The 22,459-nt window shown below is 48.0% G+C and overlaps 8 protein-coding genes across 8 annotated transcripts; 4 read left to right on the forward strand and 4 right to left on the reverse strand.

Annotated features, from left to right (window-relative positions):
• Nucleotides 1-412: 412 nt before the first annotated feature.
• On the forward strand, nucleotides 413-1,192 carry N7525_002783 (HMG-box domain-containing protein; the record flags this gene model as incomplete). Its single annotated transcript, XM_002562448.1, has 1 exon — nucleotides 413-1,192. The coding sequence occupies one exon, from the start codon at nucleotides 413-415 to the stop codon at nucleotides 1,190-1,192; it is 780 nt and encodes a 259-aa protein (XP_002562494.1).
• A 472-nt stretch (nucleotides 1,193-1,664) lies between these two features.
• On the reverse strand, nucleotides 1,665-5,202 carry N7525_002784 (uncharacterized protein; the record flags this gene model as incomplete). Its single annotated transcript, XM_061212442.1, has 5 exons — nucleotides 1,665-1,813; nucleotides 1,871-2,212; nucleotides 2,351-4,270; nucleotides 4,348-4,587; nucleotides 4,644-5,202. Coding segments are annotated over 5 exons (3,210 nt in total), but the record flags the coding sequence as incomplete, so codon positions are not given.
• A 2,282-nt stretch (nucleotides 5,203-7,484) lies between these two features.
• Nucleotides 7,485-8,075, reverse strand: N7525_002785 (uncharacterized protein; the record flags this gene model as incomplete). Its single annotated transcript, XM_061212443.1, has 2 exons — nucleotides 7,485-7,716; nucleotides 7,771-8,075. The coding sequence occupies 2 exons, from the start codon at nucleotides 8,073-8,075 to the stop codon at nucleotides 7,485-7,487; spliced, it is 537 nt and encodes a 178-aa protein (XP_061069464.1).
• A 5,595-nt stretch (nucleotides 8,076-13,670) lies between these two features.
• Nucleotides 13,671-14,452, reverse strand: N7525_002786 (uncharacterized protein; the record flags this gene model as incomplete). The annotated part of the gene is made up of 2 exons (XM_002562452.1): nucleotides 13,671-14,237; nucleotides 14,297-14,452. 2 exons carry the CDS (start codon nucleotides 14,450-14,452, stop codon nucleotides 13,671-13,673), a joined length of 723 nt encoding a protein of 240 aa, XP_002562498.1.
• A 1,580-nt stretch (nucleotides 14,453-16,032) lies between these two features.
• N7525_002787 (uncharacterized protein) lies at nucleotides 16,033-16,450 on the forward strand (the record flags this gene model as incomplete). Its single annotated transcript, XM_002562453.1, has 2 exons — nucleotides 16,033-16,044; nucleotides 16,091-16,450. The coding sequence occupies 2 exons, from the start codon at nucleotides 16,033-16,035 to the stop codon at nucleotides 16,448-16,450; spliced, it is 372 nt and encodes a 123-aa protein (XP_002562499.1).
• Nucleotides 16,451-18,452: 2,002 nt separating this feature from the next.
• On the forward strand, nucleotides 18,453-19,544 carry N7525_002788 (uncharacterized protein; the record flags this gene model as incomplete). Its single annotated transcript, XM_002558451.2, has 2 exons — nucleotides 18,453-19,237; nucleotides 19,292-19,544. The coding sequence occupies 2 exons, from the start codon at nucleotides 18,453-18,455 to the stop codon at nucleotides 19,542-19,544; spliced, it is 1,038 nt and encodes a 345-aa protein (XP_002558497.1).
• Nucleotides 19,545-19,987: 443 nt separating this feature from the next.
• N7525_002789 (uncharacterized protein) lies at nucleotides 19,988-21,076 on the forward strand (the record flags this gene model as incomplete). The annotated part of the gene is made up of 4 exons (XM_061212444.1): nucleotides 19,988-20,506; nucleotides 20,564-20,663; nucleotides 20,734-20,921; nucleotides 20,972-21,076. 4 exons carry the CDS (start codon nucleotides 19,988-19,990, stop codon nucleotides 21,074-21,076), a joined length of 912 nt encoding a protein of 303 aa, XP_061069465.1.
• A 228-nt stretch (nucleotides 21,077-21,304) lies between these two features.
• N7525_002790 (ankyrin repeat domain-containing protein) lies at nucleotides 21,305-22,099 on the reverse strand (the record flags this gene model as incomplete). Its single annotated transcript, XM_061212445.1, has 1 exon — nucleotides 21,305-22,099. The coding sequence occupies one exon, from the start codon at nucleotides 22,097-22,099 to the stop codon at nucleotides 21,305-21,307; it is 795 nt and encodes a 264-aa protein (XP_061069466.1).
• Nucleotides 22,100-22,459: the final 360 nt, after the last annotated feature.

Raw genomic sequence — 22,459 nt, forward strand, 5'->3', positions numbered from 1 at the left:
ATTTGCATAAACATTGTCAACCCACTCCCAGCCGTGTGCTCTGCCCTTTTTCAAACGCGATTTGCTATTCCCAGTCTGCCATTCCTGATTTTCGGAGCAGTTTCTATTATTTCTTATTGTTCACCCAACAGTGAGTTCTTCCCCCATATTCTGGCTGATGCTACAGAGTCTGACCTTCACAGTAACGGATAGTGTTTGACTCGCTGCTTCTCGCTTTGTTTACTATATCGACTAGTATTAGTCAATTCTCGGTAGAAGCTACACTCTTTGTCTTGGGGTTCTTCATGCTAAAACAAACAGCAATTGCGGGAGTCGGTTGCGTTGCATGTCTACTCCGACAGACATCCATCATATGAGCAGGCCTGGACCAACCGTCTCGTTATCTTTCACTTCACCTTCCGAATCCCTCTCGATGTCTAGCAGTGGAAACTCTAAGCGGTCTACTCGAAAACGGCGGGCTTTTTCGTGGGGTGATATGCCCCAAGGCGCACCCTGGGACCTGACGGACCAGCCGAGCAAGTGGACTCCAGACATGACGAACACTCCAATCCTGAATATAGACATATGGGTGCGACGGCCAGTTGAAGAGCGCCGGAAGGAGACAGAGCAGAAAGGAAGGGTTCCACGGCCCATGAACTGCTTCATGCTGTACCGGTGGGCCAATACAGAAAGTATCAGAAGACTATCGCAACAGCACAACCCTCGAGACATCTCCTCTATTGCGGGAAAAGGCTGGAGGGAAGAACCACAGAGCGTCCGCGACAAATTCCAACAATTAGCCGAGATTGAGCACGACGGTCATGCCGAAGCGCATCCAGGCTACAAATTCAAAAAATTCAAAAGGAAGGCGCGGAAAAGGCAATCCATTGCCAATTCCGTGGCGCATCTTGGGAGTTCTGAACCTTCCGAGCATAACAGTTGTGACTGGTCTTCCGTACAGGAGTTTGAAACTGGCATCAAAACCCCTAACAATTATCCCTGCTCGGGCACTCATCCCGAAGATATTCCGGAAACCCTCGTCGCTCCCATTGAAGGTGTTCTCCAAGGAGGCTGCTTCAAGGGCTTGGTTATGCTTCCTGGAGAACCGCACTATGACTTGCTGTGTCCCCAGCCAATCCACCCCCTGACTAACCCTCTCATCGATGGGAGCTATGTGGACCCTGGGTGGCAAGGAAGCCTGTGGCATCTATAGATCTTGCGGGAGAGTTGTTCTTATAAGTCATCTGCAGCCAGATCACTGCGATGCTTTGGCTTTTGTCGAAGCAATTTGGCAAAGACTGGCCAGCATCTATTCTTTTGAGCTGGTGTGTGTGCTATGAAAGTATTTACTAGCGGCCAGGTCAATGTATAGAATGATCTAAATTCAGCCAATGTTGAGTATTTCATGTGAAATTATGTTTATTCCTTGATAGCCTATATTTCCTCAAAGCCTATATGAGCAGCACAGTTATATCTGATTCTCAGTCGCCAATCTCCGATGCTTGCTTTCCAAGGACTTCGTGCCATAAACTTGTACGACACTCAGTGACTGAGAGTTGAAATCTGACATCACCCAAACCAGGCCATGTGTAACTTAATTGGGGGCTTGCTACCAAATTGGATTTGATAGACGAGGAAGTATAAGGGGTAGACAGCACAGGCGGCTATCAATGAGGAGGCTCACCCGCACGATGGTAATACATTTGCTGCGCCAAGGATGGGAGCGGAGGGCCCTGGTACCGCTCAGCACCGCGTCCCTGCAACTCGTGAAGGGGATAGTGAGGAAGACCGGTTGGGCTGCTCAGGAAGGATGCTGAGACTGATATTGGAACAACTGCTTCCGACCTCATGTCAGAATACGTGGGACCACTAGTACAGGGTGTGAACAAACCGCCTGTGTGAGTGCTTCCTGGCACACCGCTAGTTTGAGAAGCCCCGGACCGGGAATTGGGCCTGCAAAATTGGGAGTTTGCAATTCGGGAGTTGGGCTGGCAAGTGGGGTGGGGGTTGTTTGGGGTTGGGATATCGACGTCTCGTTCTTGAGACTGCGATGTGTTCTGCAGATCTGTGCGCATTCCCAGTTGTGCAATATTGGCGTCTGAAGTACCAATTGGGAGTGACCGCTGGTACCCAGCTCCTTCCAATGTTCGGCTGGACAGCCCCGAGTTATTTGAACTTGCCAGTTCATGCTCAGGGGTAAGCTGATTGGGGCGTCCTCTTCCACCTGCAAATGCTAATGAAAACAGTCAGTGTGAGAAGCACAGACGGATAGATGAAGAAAAGTGAAGTATAAGGTCAGGTGACACCTAGATCTGATACTCTTTAAAGAGCCAAGTGACTATGACGGACACTGCATTAGAGGAGAGCTTACTCTGGGGCCCGTTTTTCTGTGGCTCATTTTGGCCATCTCTTCTCTGCCCGACGCACTTGGATGCTCGCTGGCTTCCTTGCCCATTAGGCGGAGCGTCTCGCTCGTTGGTCTCCAGCTGGGCAATTACATTTGGATCAGTTGGATGAACGGTACCGCCATTGATTGCTGTGAATCTGGATGGAGGTTTTGGCGTTTTTACAACTCGGTGGCGCCGATTGCCCAACGTGGAGGTATCTTCGGCGTTTTCAGGTGTGGAACACACCATCTGTTCGGAAGCGGATTCAACGGCAACAGCAGCCGGCGAACTTTGACCTACTGCTTCTTCGCCCTCATGCAATGGTGGAGGCATGTTGCGAGAAAACCTGTCTGCGTTGTCTAGGACCTGCGACTGATTGAGTTGTGGCGATCGAGGTCGCTCCGACGGTGGGTACGTGAGTACGGCATTCTCATTGCTTGGTTCTGCTATGGTATGAGATGGATGCAAGCTGGGAATGTCGGGCCCAATGATGGCATTGAGTGATTGTGGTACCCGCGTAGTATCGAGTACGACAGGAACAACCGGAGGAAGTGGACTTGGGATGGGGGCTGAGGTTACATCCTTACGGCGAGAATCTGCCTTCCTCTTTTTGCGACAAGCTGTATCGATAGCAGAAGACGTTCGATAGTGGCCAAAGTCTCTCAGAAACGCAACTTCAAGTCTCTCCTTTGATAGGTTTTTCCGTTTCATTTTCATGTGCCACTCTGGTAAACGGTCCAGGTCCTTATCATTCCAATTGCGATGAGAACGTGCCGCTTTAGACTTCTCATGGAGACATCTTATAATCAATTCTTCGTCAACCAAAGCTCTTTCAGTGTTGTCGGTGGTTGGCCCATCTATCCCGCAGTTTTGAGGGTGATGCTCAGTCGAGCCACCCGCGGAGCTTGGTTGAGGGACTTGGAAGGGCATTGATTCCCTGAGAACAGTCAACGCACCGAGTCCGCTTTCTGTGTGGCTTTCATCATTGGAACCCTCATTTTCTGAACCTCTAGTCAGTGGATTTTCACATGATGAAGTTTGCGGAGAAAGTCTCTCTGATGATTGGCTATCATGTACCGTGTCTTCCTGCTCCATCTGCATTGCACTGGACTCAGTACAATGGATAAGCGTTTGGCCTAGCTCTCCAAGTGTGGTACCGCTTTCAGAGGGATGCCGGATTAGAGATTGGATAGGTTCTGATATCCGAGGGGGTTCTAAGGGAGAGCTTCGAGGCAAGCAAGAACCACCCATCTCTGATGTTGCGGCGAAGACATTAATTGGATTACCATTCCTTGGCTGACTTTCGCCCACCAGATCTGGATGGGCTTTAGGCGATTCTTCCGCCCGATGGCTTCCTCGAACTGGTGACTCATTTTGACTTGTACCTGCTTGAGATTCACGCTCCTGAGGTGCGCGCTGGCACCTTGACATTTGATTCACAGTATCCTGTTCAGGTGCTGCATGTAGATCGCTGGTTTCTGATTCTGGGTCAACCGGTTGAACACCATGAAGGGCGTAAAGGTTTCCATCCTCGCAGTTTTCAGAACTCAGATAAGGAAGCAGATTCCGGGCTAGACGTAAAGCGTGAACCTCAATGCTCGATCTCGAGATCAATTGTTGGGTGGAATCCACTGATCCAGAGGGTTGAGACGGCGGTGAGGAGGAGCATGGTGTCAATGACACAGGTCTTTTGCGCGAAATCTTCTTATTGCGCTTCCTAAAAGGACTTTTTCCTGTTAAGGAATACACTTTTGCCTCTATAGCATAGAAGGTCCGTTTTTGTTTGAATGTTCGATGAAGATTTTGTGCAATCTTTTCCTGCGACTGATTCTTCCGTACTTGGTCTTCAAACCATAGAGGAAGTTGCTTCAATACTTCTGCAGGCCAAGCCTTGTTTTTGAGAACTGGTAAATCCAAATTATTAATACGTTTCTTCAACCTCTTCAGTGTCAATGCCACGTTTCTTATGCGTATTACGTACAGTTCCGTGTTCCAGCACCACGTTTTGAAGCACTGGCTTGCGCGTCTGTCCTTTGAGTCTCGATAGCCATTCCATCCGGCGGATCAACGTCAATCTGCACTTGCATAAAGTTTGCTGGCTCTTCGGCTGATTCCAGAGGAAAGGGCGAGCCCGCCGATCTTCGACTTGGCTGCGGATTGCGGCGGAGGATTCGATCTCTCCTTAGTACCTCTTCAAGCACAGTGTTATTGGCTTTGATGACTGCGATGCGATGTAAGCGAGTGAATAGGATAAATATAATGTTTGAGTGGGCTTACTTTCTGATGCAAGTTGATTCATCTGTGATGTCATTTCGGCTGTCAGCGCCAAGGTGTTTAGTTCTGTCTGTACGTCCTTTTCGTAGGACCATGGTTGAATCAGCTTCCGGGGTAATCCTGAAAGCACCATTTCATGTTGGAAAGCAGACAACTGGACAATCACGCCCCGGTCCCGCATATGGAAATGGTAAGTTCCATTCCCTTTGTATTCAGTCTCATGATTTCTTTCCTTGACAACGTCAAGCCAATTGATATTGGCACTGGCTTCGTCGTTGTGGAGCTGAAGCACACAAGGCTTCGGTGCTTCAAACATCACTTCTATTGTCTTCCCTAGGGCGTCGCTTATGAGGGGAACGTTCAAGAACCCAGCAAAGCTCTCTCGCCCCGCTAGGGCCCTGAAATGTGACCGAGAATGCTGAAGGACCAAAGACAGCTTGTCTTGAAAAGGCTTAAAATGCTCAGAATACACGTTTTTCATTTCTGGCAGACAGTTCAGCATGCAGTCATCTTCTCTAATGTTGCGGCCAGAGCCTTCAACAGTGACAGCGTTGGTAACCATCTAGAATGTGACTTGGCCTGAGTAAAATCAGTTAGAAACCTGTGGGCACATAGAATAAGAACAAATTACCTAAGACAGAGTGCCGTTTAATCGAGGACAAACGTGGCAGTGACAACGTTTCATGAAAAGGAGATTGTGATGTCCGGATGCTACGCAGAGGCCCCGACAGCGCTAGTTATAAATCCATTCGTTGACATCACGTGTGTGGACACCTAGATAATTTATCGTTTGCCCGCTAGAGTATATATTACCGCTATATTAATTGGGTGGGGGTTTTTTTTTTTTTTTTTTTTTTTTTTTTTTTTTTTTTCCCCTGCGCTCCGTGGATCGTGTTCAAACAACAATAATGGGTTGTAGGTCATATTCCTGCGTGTCTAAAATGATGCCTTGGCCGGAGTAAAGTACACTTTTAGTGGGAAGCTCGAGTCCCGAACCTGACCCGTTTGAAGCGGAGTCCACTACTCGTACCTGCGTCCAAATTGTTATCAAGTATAATTTTAGTGCGGGCGGCTTCTTCCATAATCTCGCTTCCAACTCAGAGAAAGGAGGGGATCGGAATTACTGATTGGGCGGGGATTCGAGAATAGGTCGGCCCCACCTCCCGTTGTGCTTTCTGTTCAGACTAGAACGGAATAAAATACTGAGTCTAGCCAATGAGACTATACCGCCGCCAAGTGCGGTTGGGAAATCTGGGTTTTTACACGGATGCGGCTAGTGATAGGCGCGTTAGGTACGGACGTCGTAGATCAAAGCACGTCATTACTCCCACCGTTCATGCTCGTGAGACTTAAAAGGCCGTGCATTGATCACCAGAGCCGGATAATCCCGCAATCCTCTCAGTGTTGACTCCGCTTTGAAATCGTAAATCAAGCCCGCCTGAGACAGAAGGTCAATAACAACCCGAATATACCCATGATATAACAGCCATATTGTGTGAAACCTCATTGCTTGTACTCACATGATTGTCTGGATAATTTTTGGTTGTGTTCAACACGAGAGGATCATTATTCTGCTAATAGCCATATTTGAGATTTGGTTGACTGAAAATGATAGCAAATGTTGCCGTTTGATCACCCTGTAAATTTTTTTTTACGAATTTTGAAGAATAGTTGCGTACCGCAGATTTCAAGGGTTAATGAAAGCTGTACACAGTAATCCTACACGTACCAGGCAAAGGCCCGTCTTTTTCTTTGCTGGCAGGTGGTTCGTCTAATGCGCAGAATGTTCCTGATTCGGGGTTGTCAATGTGTTTAGGGAAAGAGTGCTTGCGTTGAACAAATGGTGGGGATCACCAAGCCAGATGACCAACATGATCCGATTAATAATTGATCGCTAGTTTAGATCTTAACCGCTCTTCTTAACCGCTCTTCTTAACCACCCTTCTTAACCACCCTTCTTAACCACCCTTCTTAACCACCCTTCTTAACCACCCTTCTTAACCACCCTTCTTAACCACCCTTCTTAACCACCCTTCTTAACCACCCTTCTTAACCACCCTTCTTAACCACCCTTCTTAACCACCCTTCTTAACCACCCTTCTTAACCACCCTTCTTAACCACCCTTCTTAACCACCCTCTACTTGCCACTAGATATCTCTGAATATTATTTGCGACGATGCTCAGTAGGTTGTTTGTTGACGCACACAGATGTGCTGACCTCAAGAATTCATTAATTAGGTATGTTAGCCAGATTTCAAATTTAAGAATTAGAGAAAGCCAAATTAACATTTCGCAAAATACAAAGTTTACTTGTGTTTCTCCCCCAGCAGGTGATTGGACGTATCAGGTTGTGCATCTGATCCTGAAAATCTGCCCACTTTACGATTACACTGACTTGGTCTGGAGGTCCATCCAGCCTCACATAGATAGTCTTTGCTCTTAAGCAAGAGTAGCGTCACTGAGTGTCATTTAGCCGACCTTCAATCTACTGACCATCGGGGGCTTCTGTACGAAAATCTATTTCACGATTGATTGGACATCCTATTTTTCTGGGTTTGGATCAATGTTATTAGTCGGTACGGACACGTGATGAATAATGATTGGGGATCGGAAAACTGAACAAGAAGTGATGTTATACAACATAATGAAGGAGAGAAATATCGGGAAGTACTCAAAGATATACGTACACATTCAGACTCTTTGTGAGATTTCACGCCTAAACTCAACAGGCAAAGACTTCCACAGGTGTAGAATCTAATAGAAGAAAAGATGGGAAAGACCAGTACCAATGCAACCGTGATGCTTCAGATCACACGCCCTTCTCCTGTCAAAATAATCTTTTATCATGTATCAGGAGCTATGGAGGCTCGATAACGCCGAATATCTTCATCTTCTTTTCTGACCCGCTCCAGCTTGAAGAAATTGTAAAGCGCAAGAAGTGCTGAACAGATGAGAAGAGTTACTCCAGTAACAACGGTTGTTATAATAGCCATTACCGACCAATCCCCACCTTGAGATGTACAGACATTGATGACAGTGGTCAGCAGCCCGGCAGCAGCATGTAGGCATAGGGGTCTAGTTCAGGGTTAGATTTGGTTCTGGCTTCTTAGTTAGGATTTGCTCACTTACACAAACACTTTGTTGATCAGCCAGGGGTAGTTTCCCCTGAGCTTTGGGAAATGCATCAGCCACATGAGAGCCGCAATTCCACTAACAAAAAGCAAGCACGCAATGGCGAGTAGTGGGGGGTTCTGAATCATATGTAGAACTGCACGGCCGGTCCTGTTGGTTTGTAACGTCTTTTCAACCTGGTTTGAGGTCTGCAATGAAGTGAACGTGCCGGGAATGACCAGATAGCCGGCCAGCAGTGCCCAGTTAGCCGCACCAACCGTGATACTGAAACGCATGTCCATTTGTGCTTCTTCCCTAAGCATTCTGGCATAGGTAGTTTCGTTGGCATGATGTACCTGGTAGGCTCTACACAACCCCGGGGTCACATCCGCAGCTGAGCAAGGCGGAACAAGCACAGGGTTTATTCCAGGAAGTGGGGACTTTTCCGATCCTATCTTCACTGGCATACTTATATGGTTGTTCACAACGAAGGCTATGACCAAGGAAATTTCAGGGTTACCATAGGAAGACAAATCAACAAAGAACTTTGTCAGTTCTTTAAATAGTCCGTAGGGAAAAGGCCGCTACCGTACTTAGTCAAACTAGGTCTAGCTTCTACTATAGGTGAAGCCTCATTTTTGCCTTGCGATGAGCCTTGCATGGTCTGGTTTCCGAAGTCAGAAACGAATGGCTTCTGATAAAATGCGGAAGTTGTTGCATACTTGATTTAAGCGGTCGTCATCTGCGAATGCACTGGCGGAAGGAATCAGCTGTGTGCGGCGGTTGCTGATACTAGCGGTAACATCATTATATTACCTTCAGTGGCCATTATGTCTAGGTTCAGGTACATATTTGTGACAACATGGGAATCACGCTACGTTTTCTTCGGCGGCCAACATAGATCTGTCTCAAACAGGCCCACTGATGAGAAGCCAGACCCTCACTGTCAATTTTGCTTGTATATACATAGATATCTTGAAACGTGCAAGGTGGATAGCATCATGTCCATTGATTTGTGGGCAGAAGGGATTGAACATTGAGGATCATAAGCTCGCTACATTCCGTGACGCTCTCGCGGCAGCTGCCATACGATGTACAAATTCCCAGCAATATGAAACATGTCGCGAGGGTTCGGATCTCAGAGTGTGTGCCAGTCGGATCGTATACCCTATCGAATCATTAGCCCACCTGGACCACCGCCAAGGCTACCGTTATATCTTACCTGGTAGTCTCTCGTTTGCTCTATCCGAGTCATTCGTCAAGGGACGGCATTCCGAAACGGCCAGCTGCTCCATCGCATGAATCAAATGGCGAATTTTTGTGCGGGAGCCTTTAGGTATGAAGATTGGAAGAGATGGTAAGCAAGATATCCGAGCTTCTTCGTGTCGGACTCGTAACGGAGCTTCTCCCGAGCTAGAGGTCTCGGACTGACTTTTCTGGATGGAGCGATATTCCCGTAACAGGTAGTTTTGTTTGCACCTTAATGCCTCGCCCGTTCGTTTCACGCCGAACTGCCTGAGGTATGCCCTGGACCTTTCCTTCCAAGACATCCTTCGGTGCCGATGCAGCCAGGAAAGGAGGTTCCTTTTTTCCCATGAAGACCAGCCGATCTTGTTGGTTTTAGAGATATTAGTTCTAGGCATCTTGTATGACAGGTAAACCACTGAATGAGGATGGCGGTGAAAGGTGGGATGGTGCAAAGATTTGATGAATAAAAATTGTGAAAGGAAGTCGGTCGAACGCGGGGATTGTCACAGGTTTATCTAGGATGGAAAGGTTCTACAGCGGCCTTGATTAATTGCGGTCTTCCGTTACAACTATGAGTGCGGGCTTGCCCGACAAGACCCTGGTCGAATAGTTCTCCACCAGATGCATCCTGACCCCGGTCGGCCTTTGGCTTCTGTTTAGATGCCGAGGGAGAACAGTGACTGTGAATGAGAAAAGTGCTGCATAATGCTGTTACCAGGTTGTTCTTAGGCTGTCCAAGTGGGCGAAGGGGCCTGACAGTTTTGTGAGGTCAAATTGGTGGTCTGTCAGTAGACTTCACCGGTTGAGGAACGGTCGATATTCGAGGTTATTTACCGCCTTCGGGATAATTATTACGCCAAGTCCAACTTTTTTCGGTCGTAATTCGGTCATGGGCACAAGCCTTTTCTGGACAGGCAACGGCCTTTCGCGACGATCTGTGTGTAAAAGTGAAGTCGTCCGGGATTGAAAAATAAATATATGAAAATTGGGTTTTTTTTTTAGAAATATAAACGATAAGTTTTTTAATGATAAATGACAAACAACGTAATGAACGGTGATATATTTAATTAAACAGACGCAAAATAAAAAATACAATGATAAAATTCGCATCTGGTGGGGCGTGGCACTTGCGGAAAGCATAGGCTATATTCAACGGCCGTGTCACCTGGTAAGATTACCCTTTTTCTATTTATCTTTTTTATACCTTGAGATACACTCGGGAACTTGACAGGGAGAGGGCCCCTTGTTGGTGGAAATGGATTAAATTACTCAAACCTTATTGATTTGATAGAATCGGGAGATACTGAGCTCCGGTATTTATTGCTAGACTTGTTTGGGTACGGCCACTTTTCACTTCGAATCTTTAAAGGATCAGATTCTCCCATCTCTTACTATCCCCCATTCCTCATTTCACAGTCTCTCCCCCAGCCCCCTGCTTGACTTCAAGACAGTTGCAATGGGTGACCGGAGAAATTCGCAGCGGTATGTAGACCGAATGTCTCAATTGCTTTCATCAGGTTCACCGGAGTCAAACAACATTGGGAGCCCCCACACGTCGATCGCCGACTCTGTAGACGACGATTGCCATTCCCAACAGACCAATGAATCCGAGGACGATAGCAGGGCTGCCTTCATGGATAGATGCAGTGATGAGGAGGGAACTCAGGGACATCAGGCCAAGGAACAGACAAAGGAACGGGTCTTGGGTGGAGCCAGATCCGTAAAGTTTTTGAATCCTGAGTATTCCGCAGAGTCAATGATGAAAATGATCGAATGTATGACAGAGTGAGTTTAGAACTGGTTGCCTTATGAGATATCGCATGCTAATGGCTTAATTATAGATTGGATGAACGGGTGCAGTAGGTATCCCTTGGAGACAGGACAAGAATCCCAACACTGACGCGCTTCAGATCTAATGCAGAGTCGCTCAAGGACCAGGACCTGTGGAATCAGGGAATGCAGCAAAAGTATTTGGATATGATCGGTGCTATAGACACGTTGAGTAAAGAAGTGGCCGCGTTAAGGAAACAAGTGGATGTTTTGTCGAGCAGAGATGCAGTCAAAACTCGAGAGACCGTAGGTTCAAAGCGTCAAAGGCAGTGAAGGAATACAACTATCTTCATAGAGACCTGAAACAAATTATTAAGAACTTTGTTTGCACGCGAGATAATTCTTTGGCCTTCTCCTGCGGTTACAGAGGGTCACATGTCGCCTTTGGTCAAGTTCCGCGCCAGAACCGCCATTTGTGACGTACCACTATATCAATTTATTATCATCGGGGTGAGCTCAGTACTGTAGTTGAATGCGAGTAATCGCAGGCAGGTAACCATGACAGCGATGATCATTTAGACATTGATGGAGTGGTCTGTAGGAAAGGTCTACGATTTGTCCGGGGAAAGCTCTGTCGTGCCCGGATCGAATCAAACTGACCCGCTTTTATTGGCGTATCCACCGTTCCCTACAGATCCACGCACGAGGGGTAATTTTATTATTTTTCATCAATCAAGCCAATCATGTCCCAGAGCCACAATGTCGCGGTGGTCTACGGCGAATCAGAGCGCGTCTGTCGTTGGAATTTTTACCAGGAAAGTAATACCACTTACTCCCCTTAGTTATGTACCGCAATGCTCCGCCAAATTTCGTCTCTTGCTCTCATAGGATTGATCCGCTCTTCCGTCAATCCCAATTCGCTTGCGCTGCGATTAGAATTTGGCCGTTGTGGAGTCGTGTTATTAAATAAACCCGGAGGCGGACCGCACGGCAATATGTCCCCAAGTCCAAGAAGGCCTAACTTTTCTCATGAAAAAAGCAAGCGATTACAAAATAGTCTCGGCCATTGATCCGCCCCAACCGTTTATTATTATTCGATCAGCTTTCGCCAGGGGAACTCTATCGTGTGCAAACAAAATGCTGCAGGTACCCCTATCCGCGTTAGCATCAAAATTAGCCAGAGCCATGCGTGCCGAGATATCTGCGCTAGGCAGGGGTTGAATTCCAAATCCATTAGCGCAAACAACAGTATAACCCCCGTTTCCCTTGTTCATAACCCTTAAGGCTGCAAGGCGTGATGGATGAGGTCAATATATCAGTGGTAGATCCAGGAGATCATGCCGCATGGACTGTGCGCTATGCATGGCATAGAACGTAAGAAGCTCACGTTCCGTGCCGATAGGGGCCGAGCTGCGGCCCGGTTCTGATCGCTTTATTTTTTGGTGCAATGAGACACTAGGCTGTATGTGGTTAGAAAGGAGCGGTTTGAAAAAGGAAAAAAGATAATAAATAGAATAATAACTAAACCAGGAGTTATTGACGGAGACAGGCAGGACGTACCAATATGCGTCAATCCAATCTTGCAGGCGTCCTTTAATCTCCTAGTGTCATCCTAATCTCACCTCTTATGTGGAGGATAACCCACGAACAGCACCGGGGAACTGAAGGCTACTTGGCTTGATGAAAACACCGCTGTTCAATCCAGTCTGAAGCAAGGTCGCATGCCGATGTCCCGACTTATATGCAATTGCAACAGAACCGTCTAGACTGCAAGAAGCGTTGCGATTCGCCCGGGGAAAGCTCAATTCTCCACCATCCGCTGATTGAGCCCCGGCACCCTTTCCCCTGAATTTAGGGGCCAAGACTGCCTCAATTGTTTTACGTCGGGCAGGAACATACTGAGACGGAGCACACCCGGAAATTGCATGTCCTTCAGTTGACTGAGCAATTTCAAATAGTCAAGTTCGTAGCATTGTCGTATAACGGGCAGATATTGCTTCACGTAGTAGCATTCCTTAACCGAGATGACTCCACGCAAGCTGCCCAACATCCCGCATTGTTGCGTGTATGCGCTGCTATTGGCTTCAAAAGGACAATTTGCGGATCTGTCGGGTGGACACGAAGATCTCGCTATCGGGATCTGACGCTGATCTCGGATTTAGCCTGGACCGACGCGCGCGATCTGTGTTCCATGCAAAGGCCCTGTCCAATTATCGACTCTGGTCGGCTCATAAATCTGCCCAAGCACAATGGCAGAGTTTGAGGACAGGAGTAAGTCAATTTGGATTAAGTTGTTTGAGTCTGCTTAACAAATTCCGAGTTGGCAAGATAGCGATAGTCCAGCAAGATCGTGACACGCGGACTAAGCGCCGGCATTACGGATGCACTACCTGATATACCAGAATAATCGCAAAGTCGAACTTCTTGATATTTCAAATAAGGCACTAGTCAAAAAGAAGTATTATAGACGAGTGTATTACGGAGTGGGATTTGGCTTTTCAGCCTACGGTCGGACTAGCGTCCCGCAATATTGGCTAATGACAGGCACCTTTACAGCCCCAATAACGAGACAAGAAGCCGATCATCTGCGCTAATACATTCCTAAGTCGGAGGCCACCATAATCTCCGGCGAAGGCCGTTGGTGGGATGGGATCAAATGGAGGCGTACGAGCTTGGTTTTCGTGACTCAAGGGAAGAGGGTATGACCGTGCAACCACCGGGCTGATGTATCGAGTATTGAATGATACTTGTCTACGTGGCGTTACATATACTGCTTGGGTCACGCACTGCGTGGATGATCGGTTTGCTGATTCATGTTCCGACTGGCTAGATAAACAACACCGTAATTCCTCCATGATAGCACACACTTCCTCTGCAAACCGGCTCAACTTCTATTCTCTTCAAAATTGCGGTATATAGTGGCTAGCTGCCGGGAGAGGTTGCTGATTTGCTTGGGTTGGCGGCTGTTGATTGGTCAACGGAAGTGTATAGCTTTGTAGCGAATTGGTCCCAAGCGAACCCATCTGGCCGTTATGGACAGGCCAGGAAGGTTGTAGCACATCAGAAGCAGGGAAGCCAGCAAATATAACCTTGTTTTTCTCTGCGGTTTTCTCTGCCTCTATCTTCTTCTCGAGCTGGCTCTGCGCATATTGAAAATTGCCGCTGACCTCCAGTAGTATGGGCAACAGATTATCACCGGCTGTGCTACCAATCTGTGCAGCGTCGAGTTGTTGTTTCATGTTGGATTTTTCGAACTCAAGTGTTTGGATCTTGGCCAGATTCTGGTCATTGATGTCACTCAGCTGGCGAATCTTTGCCCTGGTTTGGGTTTTGTCGGCCTCTAGTCGTTGTATAGATTGTAAAAGCTCATCCCGCTCTCTATCAGCGTCCTTGAAACCCTGCAAGCATTTTTTGTGGATAACCTTCCAGTGTTGTTGCTTCCGGTCCTTCGCTATACGCGAGGAGTTCTAGATTCCAATTTCGGTTGAGTATTTGCTTTCACGATACCAGTAATGACAGGACATACCAATGATGTATGAAGGTTTGCACCTTGAGTGTCTGACAGAGAGCCACCATGACCGGTGCTGGGAGGGCGTCGAGTCCGTTTGGGAGCAGCGTCTGACTCGGAACTGCCATGACCAGTATCGGCGGGGGCTTCGGATGTCGTTCTACGGGAAGGCATATCGAGCGTCAACACTCCGAAAGGGATGTCTTTGCAAGATGAAGTGACTCTTTTTTCAGCATTGACCGTTCGGGTGGACAACGTGGGCTTTTATAGGTCTCCGGCGTACGCGCCAGTAGCCAGAACGTTTCGGAGTTAGTCCCCTGCCGCTTAATCTGCGCCGCAGGATTGCGAGGTTGGCGGATCGGATGCCCAGTCATTGGTCCATGACATGACAACCGGCCCGCAATATTGGCTATCTTGTAATTTCCACACTATGGTTACTTGAGGGTCGGTGATCGGCCGTTAACCGTCACTTAACCGGTAAACTTTGTCTCGGACTAACCGCCGCTAATTACTCGAAAACCTCTATCAGACCGCACATGTCGCGCCGAGCAGGAACTGATACAGTAGATTTCGAAAACGGCTTCCCCTCGAAACACTCACGATTTATTTCTCGGCACGTACCCGAAGCCACACTAGCACGGATTAGGGCTAGCGGTAATCTAACATGTATTGTGAGCCAAGCATGGTCAATACCAAATCCAAATTCGAGCTAGTGTGGTTTCGGGTACGGGCCGAGAAACAAGCCGTGAGTGTTCTAAGGGGAAGCCGTTTTCGAAATCTACTGTAGGTAAGCCAAATGTCGGTTAATTCCCGGTTTACTCACTCTTCCCGGTACATCAAGCAGTCCATCAATGACCGCCAATCTACAGTATGGTACACGCCGTAAGATATTTGCGGCAACAGTGGATCATACGCCGATCTACGTTCGTAAAAAGGTAGGTTTTGGGCGATCTGTGGATATAAGAGTCTGATTCGTTGGGCCTCATAAGCTACTCCACATTCGAATCGGTCGCGACTCAATAGTGCCGCCACTCAACCAGATATCGAGAATGTATTTTGGGTTAACATAGATTCATCCCTGTCGCATAATTTCCGTTTTCCCGTGATTAGAAATCATATACCGGGGTACGCGATTTGGCTCAGTCTCGACTGTGTGGCACGCGTTAAGTCTGTCACATGCGGCACTCGTTCTTTCTGTTGTCGCAAAGGCCAAGGTTCCCTTAATCTCTAAGCTGGCTGTGTTTACTCGCCGTCAGCCGAGGGTATGCTATCAGTTTGGCGTGCATAGCGGTTTCTCTGTGAAAATGTGAAAACGTGCTACGAGTCTTGGGTTGACAGTGTATACTACTACTCCAATCTTCTTTGCCATTTCCGTCCTAGCCGGTACATAGGCATATTAGGGTTGGAGAGCACGAAAAGTCTTGCTACGGTCACAGGCGGGAGGTATATAAGGCACTGGGTGATTTCATCGTTACATTGCACAATGTAGACCTCGGGTTCTCCCCACCGTTTCAAACCTGGGCCGGTTAACCATATATGGTCCAAAAGAGCTCAAACGGACCGTTCAAACCCCGTAAGATATGAGCCCATTGGAAGTCCAAGGAAACTCTAGTTGATGGCTGAATATCGACATAGAGCTATATATACAAGCCCAACCTCCGTTGCTCGAGTAAGCTTCCTAGTGCTTCCGTCAGACCCATCTCCTCGTGACTCTGATCAAGACACAACTTAGTGCCTGTCTTTATTCTGATAGAATGGATTCCACGGTAGGCTTACTAGACCCCTTTCAAGCTCAATCTAACTCCATAATAGGAATATCTTCGACTCCTCGCGAGGCTCGACAGTCGGGCAGTCCGGGCAGAACGAGCCCAGTCCAAACTTGAACAAGAATTGAGCGCCTCTAGGGCTGCCGAGAAGCAAGCGACAGAGGAGCTGGGTCATGTGTCCAGGTTAGCGGATATCTTCTTTGAACTCAGTCAAATCCTGGGGGGCGTGGTAGATCATTGGCTGAAGGAGCGCGGAACCAAAGAACCCGGCCAAGAGCCGGAGTCAACAAAGGTAATGCTTGATGTGTTGTTGAAACAGTTGGAAGCACAGGAGTTTGCCAATAGCGGTGAGAAATCCGGTGATGACTCGGAAAGCGGCACAGAAGCTGCGGCCCAGCGCAGCTAAGTCATCGCTAAACGATAGCTTACCGTGCATCGCTCCTTGTTCATGTACATTGGTTTGCGAGTGACCAGAATTGTTTACGGCTTGTTCGCATGCAGACAGTCGTAATATTTCATTATCTACTTTGCTGTGCCCATTGAAACGTGTTCATTTCTACATCTGCCCATATATGTCCCATCGTATTCTTAGTTCAGTTTACAACACCTCTTTACTTGAAGTCGTCATGGTCACATTTCAATTTGTACTAATTATGGAAACCAACAGATTTTCTGTCGTGCTCAGAAGCTGACGCGAGAGCTTCAACATGTTCTGGAAGACGATCCTTCCAAGTATACCATCATCGGATCGCTACCCCGGACTCAATCAGCCGCCAGGCTGGAAGCTGCATTCGAATGGGACCGCATTCAACGATCGGCAGCTCCATCGCCAGAGTTACTTTCTAAGGAATTCCAGAAGTAGAAGATGCAACCAGACAGCTCTGAGCTCGATATGCAAGCCCAATATAAATATCTCTCTCACGTCAATACTGAATCATATAGCAGAGGGCTATTGTTGAGATGGTGAAGGGGCTACTCCTCAATAAGCCAGAATACATGCTCGTCGTTGGTGGGAGGCTGGGACCCGGGACAAAAAGGCAAGATAGGGGCAGCAGAGTGGGGGGTGTCATGGTTTGTTTTCGTTCGTAGTTGGCGGCCCTGCTGGAAAATAGTAAGGCATTGTCAGGCCAAATGGTTATAATAAAAAGTTCTGTTGACGTACCGGCCACTACCATTCATACTGCGTGGGGAGTGTGTTTACCGAGGGTTATTGTCGATTTCTTGTAGCGTGTGAAAGCCGGTGACCAAAAGGTATACGCTGACTGTTTGTGCCTATTATGTAGGACATGCTAGTCGGCCAGCCGTGTGCCGGTAAAACAGACTGATGGTACCCATCTTGCTGAGTTTGAGTAGCTTCCTCTGTTTGACTGGCCTGGGCGTGTAACCGGTCTATCCATCTTTGGGCGCACTTTTTAGGTCGGGAGGTATAACGCCTGCATTCTGCGCATAGCAAATACCTTGCGGCCTTTGAGAGTCCCATTGCAGGTGAATGACCGGTAGGAAGATCTTGGAACATCTTGAGGCATATCGCTCCATCTATCCGTGAATCTTTGGACACAAGGTTTTGACAACGGACTCCATTGTCTTCAGCCCATCGGCACTTTAAATGATGAGTGGGATCGCCAATAATTTGGCCGAGGAGTGACTCAAGATTGTCAGAGCTCCAGTGCATATTAGTGGAGAGTACAGAAGGATGTGCGGTAGGTACAATGGACATCAAAGGAAAGGAGATATCTGGTCAGAGAAAATGAGAAATCTTGGTAAATTATAAGGGATACATTCTTCATATTAATAAAGTGCTCCGGATGGACAGTGAAATCTCTCGTGAACCGGGCGGTCAAAGCGTCTAGATGAAGGAGAAGAGTCCTAATGGCCCTTGGTTTATCACCCTACAATCGAAGCTTCTATATTGCACATGACGCTTTTCCCTTCTCCTAGGAAAGCAATACAGGTTCCTAGGAACACGAGGGCCCCTCAGGACATTCCACGGACTTGTATGATAGAGATCAATGTTACTTAAGCGCTTTTATAGCCAATAGGTGTCACCTTTATCAACGGCTGAAGGCTGCTAGGTTCCTGGGAACGGAAGTCTGGTTCCTTGGGGCTCAAGTATGGGCTCCTAGGACTGTATGGGCTCCCAGGAATACCCGTGTCGTTCCCTAGGAGCACGCGTCCGGTTTCCAGGAACACATATTCAGGCTCTAGGAGACCGAGTGCTTCTGGGAGCTCAACCGTCTGCCCTACAAAGCAAAGGGCGTCTAGATTATCGCCACCCATATCACTACACAACCTCATGTATAACAGAGGGATTTACTATAAAGACTCAATAAATTCGTCGTGGTTCGGTTTCGAATCGCCATCACCACCTTGATACAGATTTTACCCCACATCCACGTACCACACTCAAGATGTCAGACCCCCAATGGCTTTGGGATCCCTTGAGTATCTGTGAAATGGGGCCCATTAGGGAAACTAAGACCTGTTGTGGCATTACCAAGAAAGGAGATGCTTGCAAGCTGATAGTGAAGAAAGACACCCTCAAGGAAGGTCGTCACAAGTTGAACAACCTAGCACGAGGCCCATTCAATCTTTCTACTCTTGACTCCCAGCTCAGCGACCTTGTATCATTCTTTCTCTGCAAACAGTGGCATCGAGAGCGTCAGCACAATGATGTTAAGCAGCGGTGGTTCGATGCAGCCGTGCGTAATCAGGCCGATGTACAAGAATCTCCACGCCAGCGTTTTCCACATATTATCGCGGAAGAAATCGACGGACCGCAACAGGAACCAGCCAGCACTGCCTTAGAGACAGATGGGTTTGCTCCCATATGGGGTGTTGACGCGGCTTTCCCAAGGCTTCCTTCCCCGACATGGCTAGAGGTGACTCGGCCTCCTGGTCGGGATGTTACACCGGGCATGCTCACAATGAATCGCGTGCCCTGGAATGTTTCACGGGATAACCCAGCCATTCTGTCCATCCACAATGAATACGGTGGACTGCACTCCCTCCAGATTCACACCGTTCGCCAAGAGTCCTGTCCAGATGGTGAGAGGTGCCCAATTTGCTTCGAGGGAGATAGCGACGATCTGGTCATGTTGCAATGCGGTATATGTAAGGGGGTGGTTCATTTGGGGTGCATGGAGGGCTGGCTCGCCCATCGTTTACCGGGAAACAACACCTCTTGCCCAATACAGTACGTAACTCATCACCTTCTAATCCCCAGGGCTGTTTACTAATACGGACACAGTCGATGTAATGGATCGTTCCGCGCTCTCTTACGCTCGTCGGCTGTTGGAAATGCTACCGGCAACTCGACAGCAGAAACACCTCTCGAAGACACATACACACCAGTAGAAGAGACAAGTGTGCCAACAGCACCTCCGCAGCGTCGGTCAACCCAGACTACCCGGCGTTCAGACCGTCCTCGAGTCTTCTCAAGCTCATCCATTATCCGTCGATCACCTCGGTCGAGGCGGGTTCCCGACCGCTTCCTACCCTAGGTTTATGTTCCGTATAGACGAAAGCTAGTTTACGAATGCACGAGATCAATGAGTTTCACAGGATCAGATTTGTCGTAGGGCTATGCGCAACGTGTTTAGCACCAATCCTGAGTAAAGACAAACAGTTCATCATTGGACCCCTTAGATTTTGCGGGGTAGTCTATGAACAGACATGGTTGGACCTTTCCAGGGCCGGTTTCACCGCGGTGATCGTTTTTCTGACGCAGCTTTGAACGCTTGACCTAACAAAGCTGGACAGCCATAAACACAACAGCCACGCTCGGCTCGATAGGTCAGTGTCAAGCTAGCACTGCAGCGGGGCAAACATGAGCTTACATCATGGCCTCATTATATAAATAGTGATTGTCTCAAGGTCTCCGGGTACAAATTTTCCCACTTCCCAATGTTGACGTCTTGAGCCATACTATCATATTCCTTGCAGAATGGATCCCATAAAGCGCCAGCCCTCTCGACCTGAGCCTGAGTGGCGTGATAGAACGCCCGATTGGGCCGCTTTGGAAAGAACATCTCGTCCTTCAGTGCCGTCTTCCAGGCCCCAGCCCGGTCCAGTGATAATCCCCCCTACACTTTCCCTCCCTCATCCTGCGCTACAGAAAGGCCAGATTGAACAGACTATTCAACCGGTCTTCGAAAATCCGTGGTTGACGTACGAGGCGATCGTGGTGATCTCTCAAGGACAGTCAGTCTTTCTGGCCCGACACAGAAAAGACAAAGCGACACTCGTCGATATCCATCTTTTGAAGCAGCAATTCTCATCCGTCAAGCCATTGCTAGATACAATCAGCCAAACATCACACCCCAGCTTTCTAGGTCTGGTGGGGTGCTATTGTTGGGAGGAGCAGGTATTTCTGGTCCGGGAGCCAGTAGAGCTCTCGGTAAGTCACATCCTCGCATCAAGATGCACTATCACTGAGGATGAAATTGCTGCAATTGTTCGGCCGGTATATACTACTCTCAATGGTTGACGCGGGAAAGCAAACGGTGCTCATGCCCGATAGGTTCTCGGAGGAATTCAATATCTGCGCTGTCACGGGAGAGCACTCGCTGCCTTGAGTGCCGATACTATTCTACTCACGGAACTTGGTGGGGTCAGGATCGGTGAGTAAATATTTGGGCATAACTGGCGGGCCACATGAGCATGAGATTCTGATAATTGACCATGTCGCAGCGGGAGTGGAGCATAGTTGCCAAATCAATGCAGCCGAGATAGACGCTGCCACTATGAAGCTGTTTGCCTTAGCTGAGATGGTGGAGAGGCTACTCATGAAGAATCCTTCACAATATCCGTGGAGTGCCGAGATAAAAAATCTGCCTGAAGAGCTAAAAAGATGCGATTCACCGGAAAAGCTACTACGCGTAAGCCTTGACCTCCTCCCAGCCCTCTGCGTCATATACTGACCAAACAGAGCAAATTGTTCGAGCAATTGGGGGATGAGGGCGAACTGAAGATGCTGGTGAATGCGGCAAACAAGACTGCTTACCACAATCTAGAGTCATACAAGCGCATATGAACGTGGTGATGCGAAAATGCGGCGGGAATCCGTCCTCTTACCGTTTGGCAGGTGAGAAGAGACAATTGAAGGTTTTGTACTGCAGATGGTACAGAATTTGGAGGCAATCTGCAGCCCCATTTGAGGAGATAGCTTACGGGGGCTTTTTTGAAATACAGCTATATATTATCCATATTACACTAACGAAGTGATTGTTACTAAACACTGAGACAGAGTGGTTGAAAATAGTCAGACATAGGCATATCTTACCCGCTTTGCTCGTAGCTGAACTTGGCTTTGTCCGTAGGAAGAGCTGTCCTCGCATATCGATTTTCCATTTTCAGCAAATACACCATCCACCGAAAATATCTCAGGAGAAACAGCTTTCATGTGATCTAGGAGCAGATATTTGATGGATTCACCGCGCCTGACGCATGACTGGATCCATGGCGACATTCCGTATCGGTCCATGGTATTGGGATTGGCGCCTCTTGAGAGTAGCAGGCTCACCAAGTCTCTGTTACCTCTAAAGACGGCAAGCCAGAGCACTGTTTGGCCCTCGCGGTTTGGAAGATCGATCTTGGTACGAGGGTGTTGAAGGAGCTGGTTCATAACTGCAGATGACTCTTTCGCCACACTATACCAGAGAGCACTCTCGCCATCTGCGTTTCTCCTATTCACGTGCAAATTTTTCTTACGCAGCAAGAGATTGGTAATTAGCTCCGAGCCATATTTCGCGGCCGTCATGAGAGGAGAGAAACCATCGTGCAGCGCATTCACGTCGGCCTGGTAAGAAAGCAAGGTCTTTGCAAAGGCGCGATTGTTGTTTTTAGCGGCCCAGTGAAGCGCAGAACTGTTTTGGTGCCTGATATTATATTTGATCAGGGCTAGGCGTAGCTTGGGATAGAAGGTTGAGTGTGTCCGAGCAAGAGCAGAAATATCGCCTCCCTCTAGGGTGCTTGCTATGATCCATAGGATCTCTGTTGGGAAGTCGAGAATGGAACTCTGCACGACATTGTCAGGATTCGGAAGGCTCCTCTTCATTTCAGCTGTTCATACCATGATTTTGGGCGACGGAGTTCAGTGGAAAGGGAGACAACGTGCTGCTCAGATGATGTTTATCGGTTCCAAGGTGACGGCAATAGATAGGAATGAAAGTGATGTAACTAAGTTGTTAAGCGTTTTTGAATTAAGAACCTGGCAAACGCGAGATACGTGGAAGGGGAGAAGCTTAAATAACACTCGTGGTCACCGGCCAAGCATCAGTTTCCCCCTACCAGCTGACGCAATCGACTAGCGGTCCTAGGAACGCTGTCTAGGTTTCTAGGATTCCTGCTCGGTTCTAGAGACCAAATCCATAGGAGACATGGACCTTACGATGCTAGGATTGATATTCTACGATAT

Source organism: Penicillium rubens (assembly GCF_028828025.1).
Source record: "Penicillium rubens strain IBT 27055 chromosome Unknown utg000002l_segment0_segment0, whole genome shotgun sequence".
Lineage (NCBI taxonomy): Eukaryota > Fungi > Ascomycota > Eurotiomycetes > Eurotiales > Aspergillaceae > Penicillium > Penicillium rubens.